The 22,787-nt window shown below is 34.6% G+C and overlaps 2 protein-coding genes across 2 annotated transcripts in view; both read right to left on the bottom strand.

Moving 5' to 3' along the window:
• LOC133336064 (enhancer of split m7 protein) overlaps positions 1 to 22,787 on the bottom strand; it is a 378,459-nt gene that overhangs the window by 167,157 nt on the left and 188,515 nt on the right. The gene's annotated exons all lie outside the window — the stretch shown is intronic.
• Positions 5,152 to 5,689, bottom strand: LOC133336105 (enhancer of split mdelta protein). The gene has a single exon (XM_061544402.1). The coding sequence runs from the start codon at positions 5,686 to 5,688 to the stop codon at positions 5,152 to 5,154; it is 537 nt and encodes a 178-aa protein (XP_061400386.1). The 5' UTR covers position 5,689.

The following is a 22,787-nucleotide window of genomic DNA, read 5'->3' as shown; positions in this document are numbered from 1 at the left end:
AAGAAAGCTCTCGGCTAAAATGAAGAATGAGATTGAGGCTCTTCATAGAAGAACCGGGTACTTAAATTTCACATTGCCCGCTAGATCACAATAAGATGCTTAGAACGGAGGTTCAAACCATAACTGAGTATATTAACTGGTGAAGTTCAAGCTCTAGACTAAAACAAAAAAAGAAAATATCCTGACGTATAGCATAGCATAGCAATATCATCCAAAACATATACATCTAAAAATACCCCTGGAGTATCTCCCAAACACGGTCTTGTACTAAAGGGATTATAGGCAATGAAAAGTCAATCTATAGACCCGAATAAAGCCAAACCTTCCAATGTCTTAAATTGAATTAATGGAGGAATTAGTAGAAGATTTTCTATCTCATTGCCCAGCTTTTGTAATTCTTCGGAGCCAAATCTTGGGAAATGATGGAAAAAGCTGAAGAACTACGTAAGTAATACAGCATTTCTAGAAGTATGGGTTGACCAATATCGAGCATTTTCTAACAAAAATATATAATAAAAACAGTGAGCGGAGAAGTATAGTCGGAGCGGGCCGACCATATGATACCCTACACAACTATTACTGAGCTCTAAGTTTCTATATTTCGAGCCTGGACAATATTTCGCGATATTTGCACTCTGTTGATCGATTAGATGTCAACAGCTCGCCTGCAACATATTTTCCTAATCATGTTTTTCCGGAATAAAAACGCTCCCCATGTGATTCAAATTTTGCAATTTTACGCAAAAAAATGTTGATTCATATGACGCACAAAATATTGATTAGTTGGTCAAATTGCCTTCCGCATGAAAAATTTGTAATGTTCGGTTGATAATTGCAAATTTTCATAGCTATCAGATCTAGCTTTCCTGGCCCTAGTTAAAAAAACTCCCACAACCAACGACATACCCCAATATAATTGGTATCAATTTAAAGTCTCGGTCCATTTGACCAGCAAAATTTTGGCAGATCGTCATTCCCCTTCCCCCTGTAAAATTTCGAGATATTAACGTCTATGAAGCGACCGATCATTACGAAAAACAACATGTGTCTTATTTGGCCAAAACCCTTCCTACATGCAAATTTTGTGACGATGTGACGGCCTATAACTATGGCCTGTATCGGGTTCACAAATTACAATTGAAATTGAATTGAATACCTATATTTAACGGCGTTACAAACTCTTGTGACCATAGAAAGCTATAATGCCTTGTGTAGGGTATAAAAATCAATGATCCAGAAAAAGAAGGAGCTATGGGGTCAGTTTTATATTAAGTTGCAGTAATATTTAATCGTTAATGCCTCTGATGAATACTAAAATACTTAAATATTGATTTGAGGTATTATTTAACAAATTATTAATACAATAATATACAATATTTAATTTCTTAATATTCGGCTCTTGATAATATTCTTTTAATTTGGTATACATGATTTCTATCACCTATTGACCTCTTAGAGATCATCGTATTTCATGAACCTGTTAGACTGTACCTTCAATTGTCATTTTTATTTCAAACAGTTTCCGTTACAAAAAATAAAAGAATCAATTGAATTGAAATGAATTGTGATTTGCCAGATGTCCTGCTAAAATTGTGTCAAGTGTGTCCTCATAATTTGTTGGACACCTGACTTCTTCTATTGTCTCCCATTTCTAATGAAATCAAATTGTAGCCGATTCTTTGCATTGTATTGTTTTCTGCACTGCAATATTGCAAAGTCGTTGTTGGTAATTCTTTTGTTCGCCACCATCAGACCATTGTCTTTTGACCATTGTGCCAAGTGTAATGTCACGTCATTGATTTGACTATTGTTCGTTCGTTAGTCGTTCGCTCTATGCTTGTTCGCTGCTGCTGCTGCAATTCAATAAAAACAATACACTTGGTTTTAAAGTGTCACAACTATAATAAAAAAGGACCTAGAACAGAGGCTATTGTTTCGCATTTTTAAAATTGATTTTAAATTTGGTATTTTGTGGAGTCTTCTTTAAGCGACAAAATAAAGAATAGCAAATAAGAAATAGGAAATGTGATATACGATTTGTTTCTTTTGTTTTCTCATTTTTAATTCTTTTCTTTTAAAAAGGTAATATTGTAGCTTCATTTCGTGATGTCAGGTGGGTGGTAATACAAATGTAGATGAGGTATTTCGAGCATTGAGTGCAATTTCTAGAAGGAATTGTTAGATATGGAAGGCTGGTGCAATGTTTGTTATTTAGGGCTGAATATGTTTTATATATTATCCATAGAAGAAGCTAGGAGGTCTTTTGAAAATGTCCTAAAAAGTTTTCTTTAATAAAAAACCTATTGAGGGTCCATAGCAGATTTCTAAAAAAATATATAAGAACAGTTGTCTTATAAGTCCTTAGAATGAGTTATATTTATAGAATATCAATAGAAGGTATTTCTTTTTAGAAGTCCTGTTTAAGGTAGTTCATGTAAAACAGAGCTTTAAAGAGTGTTCAATTCATAGATAACCTGTAGAATGACTTCTGATTATATCAGAATTGTAAAATGTCATTTTACTATAGGAGACCTGTTAAAGGCCTTTTGCCAAAAACATCTTTAGAAAGGATTCTGTCTACGGAAAATTTGCAGTAGATTTTCCGTCCATAGAACCCCTGTTGAAGATCTTCACTTTATAGATATTTTATCTATCTAAAGACTCCTAGAGCGTATTTTGTTTATAGAACACCTTTCTTCAGCATATAGGGGAAGTTAAAGTCGGAAAGGGCCTATCGGAGCCCTTCAATACCGAACGAGGATTCAGACAAGGTGACAGTTTGTCGTGTGATCTTTTTGACATCCTGCTGGAAAAGGTCATATGAGACGCAAAGGTGAACAGAAATGGCATTCTGTACACCAAACATGACATGTTACTCGCCTACGCCGACGACATCGACATAACGGGTCGAACATTGTGAACGGTAACCGCCCTTGAACAAATTGAGAAGGAGTTTCCAAAGTGGGTCTGGCAGTAAACGGCGAGAACACCAAGCTGATGGTATCAACGCGCAAGACGTCCAGTAGACTCGGACTAACTGCGGAACTTGAGAACTACAGCTTCGAGGTAGTTAAAGATTTTATATACCTTGTTACCGCCATAAATAAAACGAATGACATCAGTTTTGAAATTCGGAGAAGAATTGTGATGGGCAACAGATGCTACTATGGTCTAAGTAAGCAGTTTAGAAACAAGGCCACCTCCCGCCAGACCAAACTCACACTATACAAGACACTGATACTACCCGTGGATCTCAAGCATGGGTACTTGCGCAAGCAGATGAGACAGCTCTTGGGGTGTTTGAAAGAAAAATTCTCCGAAAGATCTACGGGCCGATCTGCGTCGATGGTGAATATCGGCGTCGAATGAACCACGAGCTCTACAATTTATACGCGGACATCGACATTGTCAGTCGTATAGAGCTGCACCGGCTACGGTGGCTAGGCCATGTTGTGCGAATGAAAGAGAATGCCCCAGCTCAAAAAGCATATAAAAGCGAGCCTAATGATGGTTCCCGTAGAAGGGGAAGGCCACCTATTAGATGGAAAGATCAAGTAGAAAACAACATCTTGGAACATGGAGGAGATGCGCACAAGACCGCCGCGCTTGGATATCTTTTTTAAGCTCGGCTTATGGAAAAACCGTTCTGTAACAAGCCAGTATTAAGATGTTTTCTACCAATTGAAAGTCTCCGGCCTCTAGGACACTGGCTTGTAGAAAAGCTTTAAGAGGTCTTCTGTCTATAGAAGATCAGTGGACGGACTTTTGTATGCACCAGACATGTAAGTGATTTTTTGTGTTAAGGCATTCTGTATGCGGAAAATTTTGTAAGACGTCTTCTGCCTATTGAAGACCTGTAGAAAGTCGTATGTTCATGGAAAATCCTTGGGAGGTGCTCCATACAAGGCCTCCTCCATGAAGAAGGTTCTGCTGAGGGCATTTCCTTTTTAAACATTCCACTTGAAGAAGTTTTTTTTTGCCTGTCGTGTTGTTCTAATTCTACTAAGAAGCCTTCTGTATATAGAAGATTAGTAGACCACTATCTTCAAATACCTGACTTGTTCTAATTAATATGTTGTCCTCAAATATTCTATAGACCGAATAAAGGCAGAACAGTACTGCAAATGGCTTTCTGTATGTGGAAGACACTGTAAGAGGTAATCTGCCTATAGGAGATCCGTAGATGCTTCATGGTATATTTTTGGGACGTGTTCCTGTTCAAAATAGTCCTGTACAGAGTCATTGGTCTATAGAGAAGACGTTCTTAAACGACTTATAAAAGGTCGCTCTTCTACCTACATTGGACCTGCTAAAAATGTGTCTATTTATAGGGAACATGCATTTTGTAGTGGTAAAAGTATTTTCTTTATGCAGAACCCACGCTGCCTGTAGGAGGACCTATAGAAATTATTCTATCTCTAGAAGATCTGAGAATAATCTTTCGTTTATGGATGATATTCTTCTTTGAAAGCAATAAATATATGAAACGCATCTTCACAATTTCCTTTGAACTCTACTCTGAACTCCTAAAAGTATGCTACACCTTCGCTGTCTTTTATTTAATAAATTTTCTTTTTCATAATTGAATTTGTTGTAAAATTCTGTGTAGATTTTCTTGTTGATGGGAAAATCTTACTTTACCTACGAAGTGAAATTTCATGTTTTCCCCAAATTTCCCCCACACTCCTAAAAGTATGCACCAACACTTGTAATTAGAGAAACATAATATGTATTTTTTATAAAGTATTTGTTCTATTTATTTAAAATTATTTGTGGAAGATCATGTTTCGTTATGCTTACAAACTAAATTAAAGCTTAAAACTCTTTATATATCAACTTGTCCCTCATTTTTTTCGAGATCTTGCAGTTGTTGTACCATTAAAAAAATTTTCTTCTTAAAATCTATCACAGTTTATCACAAAATAATACAAAAAAATATCGTAGCACTTAAAAAATAAAAGAACACAGAGATTGTGTTTTAAGGCAAGGCAGTGTTGTTGTTCTTAACTTGGCTTAAATACTAATAAAGCTTCTTAATTATGAGACAGTGTAGGTGGTGGTTGTGGTGGTGATGATAAATTCGTTTTGTTTTCCTGAGCCTGTTGGGCGCCACTTTATAGTATTACTCTTTATTTTGTTTCCATTCATTGTTTACCATGGACGCCAAACATCTTCCTCTTTGAGAGCCATTTGATGTTGCTGCTGCTGTTGTTGCTCCATATTGGCCAGCAACGACTGATTCATGTTATTGGCAAATAACTGCTGCTTAATATCCTTCAGCTGATAACCCAAATGTTTCATTAGCCGTGTACCAAAACCACGATCTATTCCCGGTACAGTGGAGAAAATCTTGGAAACTTCATAGGCAGCCTGGGTATATCCTTCACGAAACTTTTCCACATTTAAAGTTTTCTTCGAACTGATGTTGTTATTATTGCTGGAGTACAGCAATGGTTGCCTTGCCTCCTTTTGCTGATTTCTCAAATAGGATACTGTCATCTCCAAAATATCAGCCTTTTCCAATTTATTAACATGTTCGCCCTGCTCCTCCATGGTATCCACAATCAATTCTTTCAACTCCTCCAAATAGAGATTCATGCGGGCCCGTCTCTTTCGTTCCAACAAAGGTTTTGTCACTTTGCGGTAATGCTGAGTTTTGGTCATAAATTTTTGTCCATCAACAGCCATTATTTTTGACGGTGATCACGAAACGAAATGAACGAACGAACGATGAATGACAAAGACAAATGAGCTGGAGTGTAAAATCCCCCAAAAAAAGAAGAATGAAAATATTGGCAAGTGTTTGCTGTACGGTAGCTGAATTGGAAATGATGTTGCCCGTAAGCTAAACGATCCTTTATGTACCACAATCAGCAGCAGCCATACAGCCAACGATCCACCACAATTGGACTACAGTGGCAGAGAGTATTGGAACCTGTGTGCGTATGTGTGTGAGTGCACAAGTGATTTTTGTGCCACAAAGTGCACAAAACATTCGTACACAACAGACGATGACGAGGTGGTGGTGGTTGGTTTACTTGTTATGTTAAGCTATGTAGCAGGTACTCTTCTAACCACCCCTAAAATTTTGGTCAAAACAAGAATTCTGCTCACTTGCTATGGCAACCTGTATTTGAAAGCATAGGTTACATGTGCATGGGCCCTATGTTCCGTTCGTTCATTGCCTCCTCCTGAAGGGGTGGGGAGAAATGTCCTGTATAGTGACTGTTGATTTCGACTAATCGAAAAACTGGTGCAAATCATATTCATTGTGACAAACTGTATACTGAAGAGAATAAAGAGGGGATTATTAGGTGATCAGGGTTGTAGTAGAGAAAGTACAGTTACAGCCTGATCGACTTACTTTTTAGCTAATAAATTGCAACAAAATCTATCAGTTGAGTCCTTGAAGTTTTAAGAGTTCCTGTTGGGGGACTTTAATACTCAAAAGTACGATGTCACATTTCTATAAAATGTTTACAGGTCTATAAAATACCTGTCATTAGAAGAGCTTATGGTCTATCTCTATGGGTACATACATATCCCCATGAAATTGGTCTATTTGTAGAAGAACCTGAAGAAAATCCTTGCAGAAGACTCCAAGAAAGTCTTTATATATTTGGACCTGGGGAGGTATTTTTCTGAGAAAGATCTGAGGAAGAACCTTATGTCTAAATAGTGTACAAAATATATAGGAAAGGTCTCCTGTCAATAGAATAGATTTCGCACAGACCTGAAGAAGGTCATACGTCTGCAGAAGAACCTGAAGAATACGTTAGGAAGAAGGCATTTTGTCCATATGAAACCATTAAAAAGAATTTAACGGTCTGAAGAAGGACAATTTTATAAGAAGGATTGAACATTTATTTGGACCTGAGGGAAATCTTTTTGTTTAAGGAAGATCTGAGAAGGACAATGCCTAGTGCCTCTAGAAGGCTCGAAGAAGATGTTCTGTCTATAGACGTCCTAAAGAAAGGCTCCTGTCTTTAGAAGATCTGTTGAAGGCTTCTGCCTGCAGAAGGTCTAATGAAGAACTTCTGTAAAAGAACCTAAGGAAGCTCTTCTGTCTAGAGATAACCTGAGGAAGAACATATTTCTATAGAAGGTCTGAGTAACATCTTACTTCTGTCTACAAGAAGACCTGAGGAAGTGGAAGGCCTGAAGAAGGTCTGAGGAAGGACTTCTATGAATAGAAAACCTGAGGGAGGACCTATGTACTATAGGAACCAAAGAACTAGACCTATTTCCTATCGTTCTTTTATCGGAATAGTTCCAATGAACTAGTTCGTTCGGGAATTACCCAACTCTAACTAATTGTAGAAAGCATAAGGAATCTATATAATAAAGGTCTGAGTAAGCTGTTATATCAAAAAGGAATCTGATGAGGGACGAAAGAACGTAATTCTATATATAACCTATCTATAGAAGGTTTGAGTTACATCTTTTATCTATAGAAGGCTTGGGAAGGGTATATAGAAGGTCTTCTGTCTATTGGCGACTATAGAAAGACTTCGGTATGGTCTGTAGAAGGCATAAGGAATGACTTCTGAGTAAGATTTTATGAAGTCCGGAGGAAGGATTTATGAAAGCCATTTTATGCATAACAGGTCTAAGAAAGGTATTCTGTCTAAAGACGGCCCTCGATCTATAAAGTGCCTGCGAGAAATCCTGTCTCTATAGGATGCCCAAGGAAACACTATATCCTTTAGTCCACAAAAAGCTTTGGCCTATATAATCTCAAGGAAGATGAAAGTATTTGGTATATAGAAGACTTGCAGACGGTATCTGTTTTAGATGATCTGATATATCAGCAGATGCAACGATGAAAGTCAGTTATCTATAAAAAAAAAAAACTGAAGAATTTCTTATGTTTTTAAAATCGTGGATAAGGGTTCCTGGCAAGAGAAAACCTGAAGAAAATTGTCGGTCAATAGATATTAGGTTTTCTCTTGCCACAAAAAAACATAAGCTTCTGGCTGACTATATATATCTCAAGGAAGATGAATAAAGGATATAGTGTTTCCTTGGTATATAGAAGACTTGCAGACGGTATCTGTTTTAGATGATCTGATATGTCAGCAGATGCAACGATGAAAGTCAGTTATCTATAAAAAAAACTGAAGAATTTCTTATGTTTTTAAAATCGTGGATAAGGGTTCCTGGCAAGAGAAAACCTGAAGAAAATTGTCTGTCAATAGAAATTATGTTTTTAAAATAGTTAATAAAGGTTTCTGGCAAGAGAAAACTCTAAGGAAATTGTATGTCTATAGAAATTCCGGGTTAGACCTTTAGTCTATAGAAGCCTTGAAAACCTACTTGCATAAGACTTTTCCACAAAACACTGATTTAGATGATGGTGGAGGAATAATGACAGACTCTGTAAATTAGAGGACAATCGATATTTTCCTCCATTGTAATTACACTCTAAACACAAGAGGGTACATCATCTCCTCAAATACAAACTAATCACGGCTCCCCTCTAAGAAGATAACTAATTAGAGTGTCCCACGATCCCATTAATCGAAAATACCCACCAAAAAATTGAAGCATATTTCAGTGAGCGCCAGCCACAGACAGACAGCCAGCCAGCCATCCCGTCAATTACTACAAATATTGGGTGAGCCATTCTCGTGCTCACTTCAAGATCAATAAAGTCGTCGATCGATGTTGTTGTTGCTGCTGTTATCGTCTCGTGTTTAACTGCATGTCCAAAGTGAGTGTGAGTACACAATGCTGCACCCAACCACGGTTCTCTCTCTCGTCTTTGATTCTGTATGAAAAGGCCTTATGAGTTCTCGCAGTGGTGGTTATTGCCTTGATGGCAACAATATTGCGTGTGTCTGTATAACTCACTTCCTCCCCAGACACACGAAAACTAAAGGCAAAAACTGTAAATTCCCTGCACTGCATTGATCGGGTCGGGTGACTACTGAGGTCGGTAGGGTGATCGGTTTTGATCATACGAACGACACACGCACGCATGCCTTGTTATGGAAGGAAACCAAACAACGAACATGCGATACGAACGAGTTGGTCTGGCTGATGCCTGGCCGGAGGTAGTGCATTAATGAATGAATGGCTGGCCGAATGACTGCAGGAATGACATGAATGAGAGAGTAGCACAAACACTCACGACACTCACATTACCAAAAAAAATAAATAAAATTGACAACAACAACGAACGGCAGTGATCCGTTTTGTAAAGGAAATCACTTGTCGTTGTTGTCTTCGTCGTCTACATAATGGAGAGGAGAGTAAGAACCCCCGAGATCGATCGTGAGAAAGTGTGCACCCTAAATTCCCACACTTTGAATGTTTTGTTTTTGATTTGGATGGATTTTTTTCCAATCTGTTATTTGGTAGGAAGAACCCAACGGATTGGCGACATACGGAAGATTTTGTGTGTGTGTGCGGTTGTTGTTATTGCTGTTTAACTATTTGCGCAAAGTAAATCACCTGCTTCGCCTTGGCAATCTCTGTTATCAATAGATTTTCTTATAGCTGGGACAGAGGAACACAATTGGATTGGATACAACAGGGAATGAAGATCGTTTTACATGACAACACCACCGGTGTCTGATTGTAATTTGGTTCTTTGTTTTTTTATATATAGGGGTGCAGAATGCGTGGGAAGCGTGTCTGCTCTGTGCCGTTGTCGATGGGAAACAAAATTCAATAATTTTTCGTTTTGCCAAAATTAAAAAGGAGGGGATGTACTGAATCTTCCTGTTGTATTTAATTACTTTGTTAAAGAGTCGAACGATTTGCAGGAAAACGTTTTATGTGCAGAAAGGGGTTACATGGGACGGATAAAACCTACTAAAGTTTTAGAAACCCTTTCGGAGAACTATGTAGTTATAATACGTTTTATATGTCTGCAAGGTACAGAACAGTCCCGGTCTAATTTTCTTAGAAAACCTTGAATTGACTATTCCATAAACGAAACCATCCTGCAAATATTCTCTAGACAGAAGTTATTATAGAGATATTAAAGCTGCCATAAATATCCTTACAAAAAGGCTTTTGAATAGATATTTTAAATAAAAGACTTTCTATAGGTTAGGTTATGATTCGATAGATCAGAAAAATACCCACATATAACCTGAGGAAGTACTCCTGCCCTCTGTATATAAAAAGCTTTAGGGAGCTCTTTTGTCTATAAAATGGAAAGAAAAATGACATATGATATAAGGAATGAATTATGTTTACATAATGCTTGTGTCTGAAAATAGCTTTCGGTCTATAGATACCCTAAAGAAGCTCTTCTGTATACGGGGAGAAAGAAGAACGTCTTTCAACATATGACCTAAGGAATTAATTTTTTTTAAATGCTTGATTTTATGGAGGAGAAGAAAGAGTTATGTGTATAGGAGGCCTGAGGAAGGTCCTCTGCCATAAATTCTACTGATAAAGGACTTCTGTGTATGGGAAGACTGAGGTAGGACTCCTAGGAGTAGGAGAACTGAGCAAATCTCCTTAGGAAGCACTACTGTCTATAGAAATGTATCTTGTCTATAAAATCACTATATAGAGTAAGTCTATTGAATGTCTGAATAGAATTTCCATGTAAGAAAGCTCTGTACATAAAAGGACTAAGGAGCTCTCCTCATATCGAAAGTCCAAGTAACATCTTATGCATCTATACAGAAACTGAGACAAGTCTTCTGTCTATGGGTGGTCTGAAGGAGGTCTAAAAAAGGCCTTCTGATTATAAGAAAACCCTTAGGAAGGATTTCTGTCTGTAGAAGGACTGAGTAATCAATTCTATCTATGGAGGTCATTTTAGGCATGAAATGCCTATGATCTTCTGTCTACAGACTGTCTGAGAAGAGTCTTCAGTCTATAGAAGGACCAAATAAGGATTTTTGGCTATAGAATAAATGCGGAATCTAGGAGGTACTGAGGAAGAAAAGAAGGTCTGAGGAACACGTTATGTATATAGAAGAACTGAATAAGAATTTCTGTCAATAGAAATCATGAGGAAGATACTTTCAAAGTGAAGGCTGAGCCTGATATTCTATCTATAGGCGACTTAAAGAAGAACTTCGGGTTCCAAAAGCCCTGAGGGCACTCTTGTGTATAGATAGCTTCAGTAGCGACGTCTGGTAGGCAAATGTCAGCCATTTTATTCATTAAAGGCCTGAGAAAGGCCTGTCTGACATCGGTCCATAGCTCGCATTAAGGATTTATGCTCGCATTAAGGATTAAGAAATGCGGAATCTAGGAGAGGTACTGAGGAAGAGACGAAGGCCTGAGAAAGACAGTATGTCTGAGTATGATTAACTCTCTATCGATTTAAAATGTTTGAGAATGATTGTCGGTCTAATAGACAACCTATGGAAGAACTTCGATTTTAAAGAGGTCTATGAAAGTTGATGGTCAGCACTTCGGTCGATGGAAGGCATGTGGCAGACATTTTATGCATAAAAGACCTATGGAAGGACTTTTCTATCGACTGACTGAAAAAAGGGCTTACTATAGAAGAAATGCGGAATCTATGAGGTACCGATGAAGAAAAGATAACTTGAGAAAGTCCTTCGGTCCATATACAGATTTCTGGCTATATTTTATGTATAGAAGGCTTGAGTAGGGTCCTATGTCAGTGATAGACGTGTAGAAGCTATTTTATGCATATAAGACATGAGATAGGTCTTCTGTATATCGACGGCCTGACAACCATTTAACAAATTTCGATTTAACAAATTTTGATGGAATTATCACGTCGTTCGTACCCGATTCGCCATCATCGTTACCGGTCCTATTAAATGGTAGAGGACTTGTGTATCCGTAGCCTCCTAATTGGGATTTATGAATAATTCAAGTCAGATCCATATGAATCGAACTCCCTCATACAGCTCACCCACAATCACTGGACCACTTTGGTAGAAGTGGTCATCTTTAGAAATTTTTTCTTAGGTCATCACTAAATAATACACATTCTACAGGATAAAACACGATAAAGATAAAACACAAATTGTTTATCAAATAAAAAAAATAAATATTTATTTCTAATCAGTAACATATTTTACACAGCCATTCTCATTCTATCGCACGTTTCCAAGTCCAAAATTGTGTCAAAGGCTGTAATAAAATCGGAGTGATTATTAATATATTTCGTATTTTTATTCCTTTTTTCAAAACCAACCTTGTTGCGAATCACTTAACAGCTGACAATTATTTGCCTGCAATTCACATGAATTTGGAAATTCTACAAACGTATTACCATCAGTGGCACAAACGGGATCATAAATATCGGGACATATTTGAGAGCAGCCTGAACGATTCTCTAGCGGTTGGGCTAGACACAAAACACTGCAAGCAAATAGCAGCACGGCAATGACAATCGCTGATTTTGTGAACATATTTTCGTGATTGATTCGCGCAAAGTATTTGCAAGTAACTGAGCTGCGGCCGGCATGTTGAAGGGGTTTTTATAGCCTCTAACAATGGTTATCTCTAATTTATGTGAGTCATATCACCATTATCTTTGTGTTTGCATAGCTAGACTCACTTATTTTTTTTGGTCGAGAAGTTTCAAGTGCTAAGCGATATTATTTTAATTAAAATTTAATTATTTATTTTGAATGTCAGGTGTTCGTGCCATATTGAATGCTTTGCGGTGGAGGAAATACCCGGAGATGCCTCTAGCTCACGATGTGTCCATGACAATTTCGCAATATCAGTTCAAGTACGACATCAATGTTCTATGGCATAGGCATTTTGTTCATAGTTGCACTCTGTTCGTGGTAATCCCCGCCAAAAGTTGTGAAAAATGATCGCACGAAAGTATTCATAATGTAATTACATTTTTTTGGCAAATTGATTTTTAGTCTCACTGTAAACAACACAACACATTGTTGTACGTCAAACATGTCACACTTCTCTCTCTCTGGAAATGGCAGGCGGTGACCCAATCATAGTATCCCTTGTATTTGAATTTAAAATTAAAACACATTTTCGATTTTTTATTTAACAAACATTTTATTTTCGTCATTAGCATCATCATCAAAATCATCGTCATAATCAAATCAACATAAATATGCATTTGAAAAATACATTTAAAACGAACACTTAACAGGTTTTCTCATCGTTGTTCGTTGTCATCTGCCGTGGCTTTCGTTAATCCGTGCATTCTCTCTTTCCATTCACATTTTATTTCCAATACAGATACATACATATGACAATAATTCTCATTAACTTCATTACAGTTTCAACATTTATATTACAAATCATACACACAGAAGAGGGCGCACTGCCATTACAAGCAAACATTTACATACATAAATACACAATCAGATTACAAACAATTTTGGAATTTCGTTTCATTCTTTAAGGATTTTTTTTGTTTTCTATAGGATGGTTCTGTTCTGGGTTTCTCAAGGTTCATTTTCTGTTTGTTTGGTAAATATATTCTTTGTTTTTGTGACGAAAAATCGTGTTGGGTGTTTTAAATTTGTATTCACATACATTTGGCTAAAAAATAAACATTTATTTTTTTTTAAATTTTTATTATATATTTATACATCAATAGAGGAAAAACTGTTTTTGTGACACGAGTACTTTTGAGATAATTAGTAACTATTTTTTATTTTCGTTTTCAATTTATTTTCTAAATATATTTCTATTAAATTTTATTTTTTTGTTTCACTAATAAAAATTTTAAAACTTAATATTTTTTTTATTTTTTGTTCTTTTGCAGAATGGTGAGATTGGTGTTTTGTTCTGGGTGAGTTGGTAAGTTTCGTTCCTTTGTAAGTTAAGTTTAACGGGCCTAGCCAACCATATTTTGTTTTTTTATTTATACATAGGATAGTTAGTGCCATAAATACTGGCCATGGATTTCAATAAAGTATTTTTATAGAATACACTTACTTTCAGATAGGTGTTCTAATGCCGTGAAGAGCTTCTGAACATATAAATGTTCCCTAAGGCCATTGATATAAATAATCTATATTAGTTCCACTCTATTGTTTACAAAATGTAATCGATTGGATTCGATCAACAAACTGGTCGCATGTTGGCAAGAGTTCTCATATTTCGAATGAGAGTAAAAGATTAGATGTCTCAACAGCGATCGGTGCTTCAGAGATCATTACTGGGACCGGTTCTATACAACCTGTTTGTATGTGACATACCAGGGCCACCTAAAGGAGGACTGCTGTTAACATATGCTGATGAAGCACAGTGGAAAGAATATTGAATATGTACATGGAAAACTATTTCAACAAATGGGCACGAAAACTTAATGTTGGTGGTTTTCAAGTGCAAACCAAAGTCCACTGCGAAAATCATCCGAAAATATATTCCAACTAAAAAATTTGGAAATGAGTTCATAGGAGTGTCAGACAGAATGAAATACCTTGGAATACCATTCTGCAAGAAAGATTCGACTTCTGCCGTCATGTGGATTATGTGCTGTCAAAGGCCAAAAAATGAACTTTGCATAAGTTAGGAGGTAAAGTTGCTAATATACAAGCAAGTAATTCGACCCATCATCACCTACTCCTTTGCTACATGGACAGACATATCCACAGCCCAAATGGAAAGGATTATAATGTTGGAGAGAAATATTAGGTTGGGGAAAAAGAAATCCATTATTTTTATATTTAGCATGCTTCGGACTGTCCGATTTGGGCCAAACAAGCACCGTTTTGCTGTATGATTTGTTGCCATTCATAATGCCTCTCTCATAGAAGTCCGGCTTTCTACGTGCAAAAAAACTCTAAAAATTTTGTAATGTAAGAAAAAGATGATAATCGCTTGTTGCCAAGTCCGGACTGTATGTCGGATGCATTAAAACTTCCCAACCAAGCTCCCGAAGTTTCTGGCGAGTCACTGTAGATGTGTATGGCCTAGCGTTGTCCTGGTGGAACACGACACCTCTCCTGTCGGCCAATTCTGGCCGTTTTTGGTCAATTGCTACCTTCCAACGGTCCAGTTGTTGACAGTAGAGTTCAGAATTTCGAGTTTGGCGACATGGAAGTAACTCATAATAAATAATCCCCTTCCAGTCCCACCAAAATGCAGAGAAGAACCTTCCTGGCCGTTAGTCCTGGTTTGGTCACCGCTCTTTGGCCATGATCGTTTTCGTTTCTCCAGTGACCATCCGTTTAAGAAATTGGTCTATTTCATTGCTTTTGTTTAAGGCTTTGCAGATGGAAATTCGATCCATCCTATTTTTTCTGTTAATTGGTGTCGCACACAAACATCGAGTTTCTTTTTGAATCCAGTTTTGTGTAAAATTTGTGTAAAACAGTGGTATGGTCGATTTTAGCTTCTGGACGATGTTACGACTGCTAACATGCCGGTCAACCGGACGACCGGCCTAATGGATTTATTTTTCCCCAACGTCTAATATATTGTCATCATGGGTAGGAATGATGCCAACACTGGATGTCAATGGAATTTACAGACGTCCGGTCAATAGGAATATTTACAATCGACTTTAAACGGATCGATGTCCGCATGATGAAATATTGTAAAAAATGGGATAATGGATCAATAACTAGAGTGCAAGGAGAAACTCCATTCCATACATATAAGGAGACGGAGGAATCCTGTATGATGAAGATGACACCTTGATGTGCTACTATCGGATGTACCACAGATTTGTCGCCAATACTAAGCCTGTATATATTGCAGCTCAATAAGATAAGAATCGTATATAGTTTAATTTTAGGTTTAGATTTAAAGGGAGTTTTTTAATCTGGACTATTTTTTTTTTTAATTTTTAAGGCATGTACATTTTTAAGAAGATCTGTAAAATCAATAGTTTGTTTAAAGATTCGCTTAACATTCTAAATGCTTTGCTTGTTATATAATAGCTTCGTAGTCTCCTCCATTGAAAGCCATATGTACAACTTGAAATACGCTTCTAAATAAATGATAATTTTGAAATGAAATTCTCGGTCTACAGAACCAAAATATTGTCTAGATGTAGAAGGGTTTCTTGTTGTAAAATGAGTTGTTTTCTTAATGGTTCCCAGAAATGTTGGCCCTTTTAAAACTCTTTTTGGAGGTATACGGTTAAAAGAGTACTCGTGAATGATGGTCTATAGATTGTATTTGGTCAGATTACTTTTAGGAGGCCCTTCTTTAGGTAGATAATCTATTCTCTAGAAAACCTTTAGAAGTTCTTTATTCTACAGATTACTTTTAGGAGGCCCTTCTTCAGGTAGGTAATCTTTAGAGGGTTTTCAGTTTATAGAAACAAAAATTGACAGAATTTAAAAAAGCCTTGGTCAAGTATAAATCCCCTAGAAGTACGAAACATTTTTGTGGAACTTCTCATTTATAGGAGACTCTAATACAACTCTTTTGGAGGGGTCCTATCATGAAAGTAAGTGTATTCATCTAGTCGATGTATACCGACTGCTACGTTTTCTTTTTTTTTATAATAAATTGTATATGAGTTGTTGTTTTTTTTTTCTCTCAATAATTTAAAACATATTTTTTCGTTTGTTTGTTACTTATTTTGATTTACTCTGTTCACAGTGTATTTTTTCATTTTTGTTCGGTTAGTTTTCTTAGATTCGATATACATATAATTCGCAAAATATGTCTATATATATTTCAATTTATATATAAATAAGTATCGTTTAAAGTTCTTTATTTTTGTTTTCTTTTTTGGTGCTTTGTTTCTTTGTACGTTGTTAGTTTTGTTTAATTATGTTTTAAAGTTTTATTTGTTGCTGTAGTTTTGAAGTTAATATTTTGTGTTTTTTGTTTTTGTGCATTAAAATAGAACTTTGAAATTATTAAAAATTAAATAACAACAATTCATCGTTTTTTTTAAACCGGAATATAAGTTATATATAAAAACAAATTAATGTTTTGTTTCAAAAGAAGAATTATTCATATCATCTTTACATGTACATTTAGAGATTTTTTGTAGGTTAGTTTGTTGTTTGATTTCTTTGTAAGAGCTCAAAATAGTTTTAGGTTTAATAGTTAGAACATAAATTAAATTTAAATAATTTTATTTAAATTATAAAAATCATTTGAACTTTATAAAGAAAATAAAATCTTATGGTCCATTTCTCATTACACTTAATTAGAAAAAATATTGAACAAATAATATACAAAATTATACACATTGAAATATAAAAAAATAGTATGTATATATAAATAAACTATAAGTTATTAGTATTTATAAGTAGTTACATTTCTTTTTACAAATATAAATTCCTTGATTTAGAATTGATGGCACATTGATATTTTTGGAGCTCGTAAAATATGCCGTAGTATTAAAAATAAAATTCATCGATTCTTTGTTGGCAGTATGGATAGAAATAACTTTTAAAAATAGGAGGCAATATTAAAAACAATTTGAATATAACATCCAAAAAGATTTTGGCCTCATTGAAAATAGCCCTAAAATCATATACAAGGAAGTTCATGTTCTAAGTACCATAGACCAAACCATAATAATGATCCTCTCTGAGGGATTCTTTGTCCTTTGCTTGATTATATAGAGCTTAAACTGATGTGTCCCTTTGATTCCATATTATATTATTTATTCCCATACTACCAACAAAAGAAGTTTTAAATTACAAATGAACCAGAAGGGGGAGAGCCAATCACTAAGTTCATTTAGACCAACGCATTTTGACGTCAATAGGTTTGTTTTTGCTTTTAATTAATTTCAAATATTCTGGGTTTTGTTTCACTTAGAAGTGGGGAGATAGTACCGATGATATTGGGAAATTTTCGTGTATTCTTTTAACAATCGTATATCCACTCGTAACATTTTTAAAAACATTTTTTGAAAAGATTTAAAAAACGTAAAAAATTCCTAAACATTGTACGTCTAGTGCGTGGCTGATTTGTTGTTATTCATGCGGCTGAAAGTAAACAAAAAAACAGACAAGAGGATATATAGAGACAGATATTAAAAAAAGGTTAAATATACGAAACAAACATGTGAAATATTAATTAGTTTAAAAACAAAGACAATTTTGCCAAAACAAAAATATACAAGGATACGTTAATAACAACAACAAAAAAATTACGATATATCTCTTACTACACATAGAAGACCTGCTATAGATATTTTTCTTGTACAGATATAGGATAATTTATACAGTTTTGTTATATGTTAATAACGTTTAATGAATATAAGCCCTTCTATTTATTCAGGCTCTTAGGTATTTTATTATATTTGTTAATAACGTTGTCTACCTTCATTTTGTACGAGGGCTACTATATATATTTCTTATATTTCCATTGGAGAGCTTGACATTTACAAGCATAAACTACAGTCCAAACTGATAATGCATTCCACCAGGATATATTCGGTAGTTTATGAACATTTGGTATATCCTGTATGGCTATTTGAAGAGAATGCACCTGTTTCTTCGCTAAAATTGGTCATGTTGCATATGTTCCGCTTGGGAACGTAGTACGGTCAATTCTGTATGGTAAACCACAATTTGTTTGCCTGAAATCTTCGGAGAAATTGGGAACAAGAGAAGGCGATGGGTTATTCGCCGTACAGGCCTGACTTGGGTTATCACCGTACATGCCTGACTTGGAACCAATGACTAATTTTAATTCCAAGGATGGTATTGCTGAAACGTTCAAAACTGCTGATTGGGGCATGTTTCAATCTGAGTGGAAAAATGTATCGACTACTGGACAGCAATAAAAAAATTTCGATGTTTCGTATTCGAGTTTTATTGTTAGGGCAGAAATTGATATATTATGCCGTATTCTAGGGGCACAAGACATATTCAATACATTTATATTGAAAGTTCTTTAAAAACCTCCATTCTGAATGTTTTCCGTAGAATAATAACAGGAGGACTTCAAAATATTTAAAATTCATTTATAAGATTGGATTTGTCCACAAGAGAGGTCTGTAGCATCATTTTCGTTCAAAGAATCTCATTTATTTAAAAATTAAAATGGTTTTTCGGTCTATAAAATATTTACAAAATATTTTTATTTTCATAAGGCAAATATTTGTCGAAGACCTCATATAGAATATATATTCTCTCTATTGTCAACAACTGGACCGTTTAAAGATAGCAATTGACCAGAAACAGTCAGAATTGGCCAACAGGAGAGGATTCGTGCTCCACCAGGACACCTCTAGGCCACACACATCTACAGCGACTTGTCAGAAACTTCGGGAGCTTGGATAGGAAGTTTTAATGCATCCGCCATATAGCCCGGACTTGGCACCAAGCGATTATTATCTTGCATTGAATTTTTTTTAATTACAAATAATTACTATGCAGGGTGGATTGTGAAAATGACTACTAGAGTTTTTGCAAGTAGAGAGCAGGACTTCTATGAGAGAGGCATTATGAAGTTATTTTTTAAAATGGCAACAAATCATACAACAAAACGGTGCATATTTGGTCCAAATCCGACATTCCGATGCATGTTAAATAAAGTCCTATAGTTCATATATAAATGATTGATTTCTTTTTACCCAACCTAATTTGGCATTCCATATTCTGGTAGGGCAAACAATGGCTACGCAAAATGTTTTAACATAGTTCCATGTTTTAATAATGAAAAGTCCTAGCCCATTTGTCCAACCTGAGTGCCTGTAATCGCGGGTATCATTTTCTCAAACATTTTACAATTACACTGCATTCATAAAAATGCATACTCATAGAACAAGAATTTAGCCTCACATCTCCATTGATCAGAATTAAATAAAGGTGTTTCCTTTACAAACGAAAACTTTTTGCAAAATGTAAATACTTGGTCTGTGATAGAAGTCCTATACGTCATATATAGTAAGAAGTCTTGATCTACTGGCATCCCATTAAATGTTTTTTTTTTTTTTAAATAAATTTAGCAGGTCTTCTATTGGTGTAGCATAAAAACCCCATTGTATATGTCTAATAAAAATAAATCGAACTATAACTATATATTTAAAATTTCTAAATAATAAATTATAATTGATAAATTCGGTGTTTGTGTTAGTTAATTACTTATAGCATGTTTTCATTTAAAAGCTACAAATTGTTTTCATTTCGGTTGTTTTATAAATAACTTTTACATTAACTACATACATAGACTCATTTGCTTATACACGAAAAAGCTTTGTAATATATATTTTAATTTGTGTCATTTTTGGTTTGGAACAACATGCAATTTTAAAATGCGTTTTATACAGTGAAACCTCGACGTTCTTGTATGAATGATTTTTCTTGGATATATTTAAAATTTTTTTTTTAATAAATTTGATAAAAAAAATTACTAAATTTTTAACAACCGATGACCATTAATTCATATCAATCAATAAATCAGTCAATCGATTTTTCATTAAAAAATGTATTATAAAATAATTTCAAAATACTAGAGTTTCCACCACCGGTTTTTTTTTGTCTGCCAAACGCATTTTACCTTCGACCTTAAGAGATTTCACTGTTTTGTAAATGAATACTATTTTTTTGGAAATATATTCTTTGTTTCAATAAGCAATAAGCGACGAAATTTCTCACTAAAGGTACTAAGTTTATATTTTTTTAATAAAATATTAACAAAAAGTTTTCCACTTTGTAAAGTAAATGCATTGTGTTTTTAGATTCATTAGGTGGTGATATTAGTTGTATTTTTTAACTACATTGGTGGTTGTTTTTTTTTTTTTAATTTAAATATAATATAATTTTTTATATTTAGTTTCAAATTTCCGTGCATTAAATTTTCTTTGTAAAATTTGCTATCTACCAAGAAAATGTTTACTAAGAGTTGGAAATGCAGATATTAAATAATTTCGAATGTGATTCTAACACAAAATAAATATCAAAGGGCCATATATATATATATATATATATATACATAAAATGTAATAAATGTAGTAAACGTTATTTATTTCAATATTATCAACATATAAAGTTATTTTCAAGAATATATACTATTTTTACATATATCTGACTATTCCTTGCTAGAACTGATAAAAATTTCTAAATTTTTTTGAGAAGAAAATTTTTAAATTTTGTATGGATTTGAGTAAAGCATGCGTAATTTCCAAATTGATTAATGGAAATAGTTTTTTTGTCAAAAGCCTAATGGATTTGGGTAGGTTTCCGACGTATGTATTATACGTCGGAAATGTATGTCATTTACGTCACTGTTTCTGACAGGCCATCTCTGGCCATATATATATAACAATTAAAGTGATACAAAATTACATTTATTGAAATATAGATTTTGCGTAAGGACTTCCTATTCAGAAAATCTTCCTATGGAATGATTTACGAGTAAATGTACTGTACTAGATTGTTTACCTGCAAATACCTTCAAATTTGTATAAGAAATATTCAGAATTCTCTAAGGGAACATCATATTGAAAACACAGTTCACGTGTCTAAAGATTTACTTTTGAAGCACTATCCGATTTAGAAGCATGTACTATTAAAGATAACTTTCTTAAGTCCATCTGTTAAAATCGCGATATTTTCGACAGCTATGATATTTTTAACATACAAATCCTAGGATATCTTTATACTAAATTCAAGACAATCTGGTATTGCATGTGAAATATATCGGTCCATGCTTTTGTATAGCCCATTTTACAGAAGTGGCTACAAGTAGTCTTTCCTGGTTCTTGGAGGGTAGAAATATGAGATTGGGGCATAAGATTACTTCCCGAGTTCAGTCTAAAGTTTTTTTTATCGATGCAAATTGCATTTTCGGGTTCGTTTGCATTATAGGGCCGTGTTACGGCCTCAGGAAAAATATATCCAAGTCATGTGAGCCCATGATTTCACATAGTTCCCATATAATGTTATAATACCACTTTGGGCATTTTGAAGATTTTCCAACCAAATTGGTTGCAACTAGACTAGATTTGCAGACAATTTTCAATGTAAGTCGATAATGGATTCCATCTAAAGTCCCCGCGTTATTTTAGGTCGTATTTTTCAACCGCAAAAATGGCCACGTTTTTTACGTAGCCTCACAAAACTGACATATCATTTTTTTTCTAACTGATATATCAATTATAAAGGGTACCGACCGATTTTAGGTATTTTAAATGAACAGATCATCGTCCATGATATAAAATGTTCGGCTGCGTGGAATTTCATGACGTTTTTACTTGCTTGAGATCAAGTAAAAGATTAAGAGGCAACTGTACTAGGCCTTTTTATATTCAACCATTTAACGCCATAGAAAATATTCCAACAGCAGTGCTTTGTAGAGTATGTGCAGTCGATCCAAATTATCCATATATGTATTTCACGAATAGACCACATTATGGATTAAAAGTCTTAGTATAATATCGATAAATCGAAAATCCCAATAACATAGAAATCATCTTAATGGAAATCGTTATTTAAATACTTATTGCTATAATAATCTTATTGTATGCATCATTTTCGTATAACCTCTACACAAGTTTCTCTTCCCCATTGATGGAATATGGAAGCCTATTTATAACTAAGAAATCTTTTGAAAATCCATTTTGAAGACCTTAAGTAAACAGCCTAAATTTCCCCTATTCAATATTTCGAAAACATCTCCGGACAATTTATATGTAGCCTTTTCCATACTTGAAATTTTAAATTTGGGTTTAATTGGTATAAAATTAGATATATCCAGATTAATCATGAAAAATAAGTAGTATTTTTAGTCCTAAAGTCTATGAAGAACGTATTTTTTAATATGAAAAACCTTCGGAATTTTTTATGGATTTTAGAACCTTGTTAATCTTTTTTTCCTTTATATATTACAGGTTACTGACTCGGAATAAATGTGGGGTAAGTGAAAAATCATTTAATTTTTTTAAACAAATAAATGAATGTTTAAATATACAAGGTCGAAAT

Source organism: Musca vetustissima, unplaced genomic scaffold (genome assembly GCF_032173495.1).
Source record: "Musca vetustissima isolate MV318-11 ecotype Yass unplaced genomic scaffold, APGP_CSIRO_Mvet_v1 utg744, whole genome shotgun sequence".
NCBI lineage: Eukaryota > Metazoa > Arthropoda > Insecta > Diptera > Muscidae > Musca > Musca vetustissima.
Note: the sequence above shows the minus strand (reverse complement) of the source record. Positions and strands in the feature narration are given on the sequence as shown.